General features: G+C 29.4%; 1 protein-coding gene across 1 annotated transcript; it reads left to right on the forward strand.

Annotated features, from left to right (window-relative positions):
• Positions 1-3516: 3516 nt before the first annotated feature.
• On the forward strand, positions 3517-5309 carry LOC110670678 (short chain aldehyde dehydrogenase 1). Its single transcript, XM_021832797.2, has 2 exons — positions 3517-3661; positions 4374-5309. Exons 1-2 carry the CDS (start codon positions 3621-3623, stop codon positions 5155-5157), a joined length of 825 nt encoding a protein of 274 aa, XP_021688489.2. The 5' UTR covers positions 3517-3620; the 3' UTR covers positions 5158-5309.
• Positions 5310-6000: the final 691 nt, after the last annotated feature.

Consider the following 6000-nt stretch of genomic DNA (forward strand, 5'->3'; position numbering starts at 1 on the left):
CCCTAATTTATCTGTGGGCAGGGTGATTTGTCGGACTGCTCCTCTTGTTCGCTCGCCGCGTCTCATCCATTCTTTCTTCTCGAGCTATTATTTGTTGATCGAGTGATTTCCTATGTTTTTCCCTTTGCCCCAGATGGATCTGCTTTTATGACCCTTCCTATTTCTGGGGTAAGTGTCCCTGGGATCAAACCTTTGAGGAATGAAATCTAGGCCTCCATCTCATGGATGCATTAGAAAATTTGATCTGGTGCCAATCCTTGGAAAGGATTTTGTTGATCTGGGACAATGTTGTGTGATGCGATTTGTGCATCGGAAGGGATTGTGGGTGCAGCCACATTTGGAACCAAGGATGATGTTGGTGGATCTCATCTCAATGTAGGAGTGACAGAAATGATGCCCTTGTTCGGAGTCCTTTAATCTACAGCCATTAAAGAGAAAAAAACACGAATATTGCAGGAACGATTAGGTCCAAGAATTAAAGACTACTAGTAGTAAAAAAGAAAATATCAAAGAGAAAAAGAGATGATCTCAAACGTAAATATTTTAGCTGGTAATTTGAGGTTTCCCACAGACGGCGCCACTGATGCTACTAGTGGTCCTTGTGGTCTTGGTCCTAATGACACGTAAGCTTGTAATAAGAGAGAAAGGTGAGGCGGATGGCCTTCTGGCATGCCACTCCAATACTCAAGTAAGAGATCTAGCTCTTAAGAGAAATCAGAGAATATTTTAGTGAAAAAGAGTTGTAGAGTTTGTAAGCGTACCTGTTTCTGGTTCATCGTTTGATATTTATAGGTTTTTAGAAAATAACTATTACTTTGTTTGTGAATTTGATCTTTGCCGAATCTTTGAGATTTTCTTCATGAAAATCACTTTTACCTGATTGCTAGCGCGATTACCGCTTGACCCTTGAGATCCGGGCTTCTATCTAATTTGTTTGTTTCTTCGGTAAAACCCTTCGTTTGCCCTGCTGGGCGAGCGAATGTATTACTCTATCCACCTTTTGTTCGGCTCTTTCGCCTTCAAATCCTCATCAAACTTTTGACTGTCATGTTCGATGAATTTGACTACTTTGACTGTCATGCTAGTTGAATTTGACTATCTGACTTTGACTTTTGAGTGAAAAACATCAAATATATATGTGTGTGTGTGTGCACGCACGCGCACTGGCACATGTGCGTATATTGAGTTGACTCTTACCTTATTATATATAATAATCATATTGTCTTTTAAATTAAATTTCTCTATTATGATAGATAATTGTATGATATACTGTTTAAAAAGTGTAAGGAGTTTATTTATTAATATAATGAGAATTATAAAAATAATGAATATATTAAATTAAATACATAAATTGATATATATATAAAATTAAAATTGAGATATTTAATATTGAAATAAAAGTTGAAAAGTAATATCATAATTTTTTAATGAAAATATAGAAGTTAATTTATGTATTTAATATATAAATTACTCACATTTTTTTAATATGTATCTGCTCTCCTTTCTTTTTCTTTTTAAAAAATTAATTATCATGTAAAGGGTTGTTTTCAAAATTTGCAGCCGCCCCATTTGAACTTTCTAGGTTGAGATGATCAACATTGCGCTGCGAAGGCAATATTTAGGACAACGTGATTGATTGCAATATTTATTTTTTAATTTTATATATGTATTTCGAGAATAATATTTTAATTATAATATTTATTAATACATAAAAAATGATTATTACATTAAAAAAATATTTTTGACATGGAGATTTTAGGGAAAAAAACTTTTTAAAAAGTATATTATTTTAAATAATATTAATAAAATAATCTAAAAAAGTTATTTTATTTTTTTAGGTTTTATCATTAAAATATATTAAAATTAATTTTAAATAATTTTTAGTACCTTATAATTAATATATTAAAAAAATAATTCTCTCAATGGTTTCAATAGTAATGCTAAATTAGTAAGACACTTTGAGCAATAATCAACGGAAAATTGTTAGATAAACGCAATATGCTAAGTCAATATGATGATTTGGTGCTCTCATTCAATATAAAAATATACCATATATTATGTATATGGTTTACAAATATCAAACTATCTTGAAACGTTCTCTCTTTTTATTTTTTTATTTAATAAATGGCATGTGTTATATTTTTATTTGTTAAAAATACTTAAATTCAGTCTTGCAATAATTTCTCATGACAAAGAGTTAGAATTTTAGTTAAAAATACTTAAATTCAGTCTTGCAATAATTTCTTATGACAAAGAATTAGAATTTTTTTTTTATTTGAAAAGGTGGCGGCTCTTCTTCTTGTATTGTTTCTGTATCTTAATATGTCCGTGGAGATCCTGGAAGTCACCACGAAGATTGCAATCAAAAGCATAACCTAATTTTTTTGTTAATTAGTCAATTTACAAATTATAATTCTTTATGATTGAAAATTCAAGTTTGAAGCTCGCCAACTTTGAAAATCCCAAATTACAAACAATTAATTTCTTTAAATTTAAAAATAAAATATAAATATTAAAAAGATAATTGAATTTATTAAGAATTAATTTTAATAAATATTAAAGTCGTTTCTAAAATGAAGATGTATCAAATTTAAATATTCAAAAAATTAATTATAAATTTCATAATATATATTGTATTTTAAAATTATAATTAATTGAGTTTATAGAAAAAAATTTCTCTGTCTTTATTCTATTGGTGATTTATCTCCATATAATTAGGAGAGTTTTGATAAAAGAAAATATTTCAGATGTGATTAGATTGAAAAATTATATTTTTATTAGGGAAAAGAAGAATCATTTATTTATGGCAATAAACAAATTTTTAATTAATATAAATAATTATTAATTAATGAATAATTCCTTCAATATGTATAATTCAACCGTAACATCTAAGTTAATTATATAATAATTCGATGATCTCTTCAAAGTCATGCCTTTGCTAAATAAGTTGATGACTGTATTGACTAGAGTTCTGGTGTACCTGATTAGGTTGAAAATTACTAGGAAATTAAGGAAAAAAAAAAGGCATCCAATGCATTATTATTACAATTATTCAAAAGGTTAAGGGGAAGGGAGTCTCCTTACGTGTAGTACCAGAGTATATTACTAACTTTTTTGAGAGATTACAGTGAAATTTATAAATCGTCTATTGAAAAAAATTGTTAACTCGAATTCTTAGTTAAATGGGAATGTTTAATGAGTTTTACTGAAGCAACCCCGTTGATTTTTACTATTGTTATTTTTTATATAAAGAAAGAGTATGTTTAACTTGTATGGCTATTATTTGATGGAAAATTCATCAAATTACATTATCAGATGCTCTCATATGTATTGATCTCACACAATTATATGAAGCTTATTCTCAATATTTTTATTATATTTATTATACATGAAAAAACTTTTTTCTTAAAAAAAAAAAAATTCTATGTTCTTTTATATTGACTAGTTGACTGGTTGGCTAGGATTAAGAATGGTACAACTAAAATACAATATTTTACAAATGAAAATTGAAATGCATTCATTGATGTTCCAATTTCCCTCTATAAATATGTCCCAAGCGAATCTGCTATTGTATCCTCCTTTTCCAAGGTTAGTAATAACTAATAAGCAAAAAAGAGACCATGGCTGGCTCTTCCTCTCTACCTACTTATTTCGCCAAAAGGTAACCAACCATACATCTCTTCTCTTCTCTTCTCTTTAGGCCTTCATATATCTTTTTATTTATTATTTATTTATTTTAAACTTATAGAGAGAGATTTCAATTATAGATAGAAATAACTTAATATTAATTAGCTAACTTTTAGAGAATCTCAATATCTTTTTTGAATTTTAATTCATTGTGCAATTAATAACTATTTATTATTACTATTATGCTCACTTTCAATTTATTATTTTTTTATTTTTGATATTTTGGTAAGGTAGTATAAGAAAATTAGCTTTATTGCTCTCCAAAATTAGGAAATACATAAAAGATAAAATAATAAAATAAAATGGAGAATAAATGATAAATCTACTTGTCAAAAAGATTCCTTCAAATTTGTCATTGCTACAATTTTTTACAGGAAAAATCTTTTCGCAAGTCAATAATTGACTCCTGAAAAAATTTGTTCCACACTTAGCAACAGGTCGAATAAATGAAAATTTTATGAGTAAAAAAATTTGTAAATACGTAATATATTTTTTTTTTATTTTAATAAATTTTAATTTTTATAGAAAAAATTTAATAATTAAATTTATAAAAGAAGAATATATATATATATATATACCCATTTACTTTACAAGCCACATCCGGCCACTGCTAGTAACAAAAACGATAAAAGAGTATATGCATTTAAATTTCATAAATTTAATTATCTACCCATGTGCTCTTGCAGGTTAGAAGGCAAGGTAGCCTTGATAACAGGAGGAGCCAGTGGGATTGGCGAGAGCACTGCAAGACTCTTTGCTCGACAAGGAGCCAAGGTTGTGATTGCAGATGTCCAATCCGATTTGGGTCACTCTGTGTCCAAGGAAATCCGATCAGAATCTGGGCAACCAGTCTCCTACGTGCAGTGCGATGTAGCCAAAGACTCAGATGTGGAAAACGCAGTGAAAACAGCCGTTTCAATGCACGGAAAGCTTGACATAATGTTCAACAATGCAGGAATCACAGGGAAATATGATCCCAGCATATTATCAATAGAACGTGAAGATTTCAAGAAAGTTTTTGACATAAATGTGTATGGTGGATTCTTGGGAGCCAAACATGCAGCAAGAGTAATGATCCCGCAAAAAAAAGGGTGTATTTTGTTCACTGCAAGTATCGCTTCAGTATGCTATTGTGGGATTCCACATGCCTACACAGCAGCAAAGCATGCAGTTGTTGGGTTAACTAAGAACTTGGCAGTGGAATTGGGGAAGCATGGAATTAGAGTTAATTGCATATCGCCAGGAGGAATTCCCACCCCTTTAGCTTCCAAGGCAATGGGAGGTGTGGATATGAAGACTCTGCAAGAAACATGCATGGCTGATGCAATTCTTAAAGGAGTACCTGTAGATGCTAATGATGTAGCAGAGGCTGCTCTGTATCTTGGAAGTGAGGAATCTAAGTTTGTGAGTGGTTTGAATGTTGTGGTTGATGGAGCTTACAGCCTCAGAAATTATTCAAGCACAAATTAAGCCTTAACTCAGTCATTGAGCATGGAATCTTAGATATTTCAACAACAGGTTCAAATTAGTAACTAAACACCCCCAACCCACACCCCACCCCGCTCTTCTTTAGTTTTCTGAAATACCCAAAAAATAATAAAAGAATATTATTTGTTTGCTTATTTTCAAGTTAAATGTTCATTCATCAATATTTTTTAAGAAATTAAAATATTATATTCTATTTTGTATTACTTGAAAAAGTTATATCAAGTTTGAATTGATATTAAAAGCCTTCTCCATCCTTTAGCATCCATTTCTATTGTTTTTGTGAAAAGAACTGGTAATAGGGAAGCCAACAGGACTAAGATATGAGAAAGAATTGAGTATAGGGCTTGTTCCATGCACTTTGGGAGAATGATCGAGTGAAATTCCTTGAACTTATGAGATGCAAGTAGTTTCAAGCTGGTGATTTTGAAAAAAAATAAATATAAAAAGGAGTAATTTACAGAATTTTTATCAAAGGGATATTTTTTATTTTTATTAAGTAGGACTCCAGACTAATTAAAACTTCAAAAGCAGCTCTTCTAGCAACGTTCAAGCTGTATACGTCAGTGGAACGTTTCTAGAAGTGGCGTAGAATTTATTTTTTGTGCTTGCTTCGCCTTGCGTGATAAAAAATCTCTTAATAAATATTTTGTAGGTCGTTTTTCTATTTCTTTACTCCTTTTAAATTTATTTATTTAAAAAAAAATATTTATTTTTAAAAAATATTTAATAAAATTATTAAATATATTCAATATAAATATATTATTTCTTATAATCATATAAAATATAAACAAAATTATTTTTTTTATAAAAAAATATTATTTTTAT

The sequence above is a fragment of the Hevea brasiliensis genome, chromosome 5 (assembly GCF_030052815.1).
Source record: "Hevea brasiliensis isolate MT/VB/25A 57/8 chromosome 5, ASM3005281v1, whole genome shotgun sequence".
Lineage (NCBI taxonomy): Eukaryota > Viridiplantae > Streptophyta > Magnoliopsida > Malpighiales > Euphorbiaceae > Hevea > Hevea brasiliensis.

Bases quoted from the DNA above. Each gene is read 5' to 3' on its own strand.
- LOC110670678 (XM_021832797.2), top strand. From the start codon at position 3,621: ATGGCTGGCTCTTCCTCTCTACCTACTTATTTCGCCAAAAG. The intron at 3,662-4,373 runs GTAACCAACCAT...GTGCTCTTGCAG, and splicing joins CCTACTTATTTCGCCAAAAG to GTTAGAAGGCAAGGTAGCCT.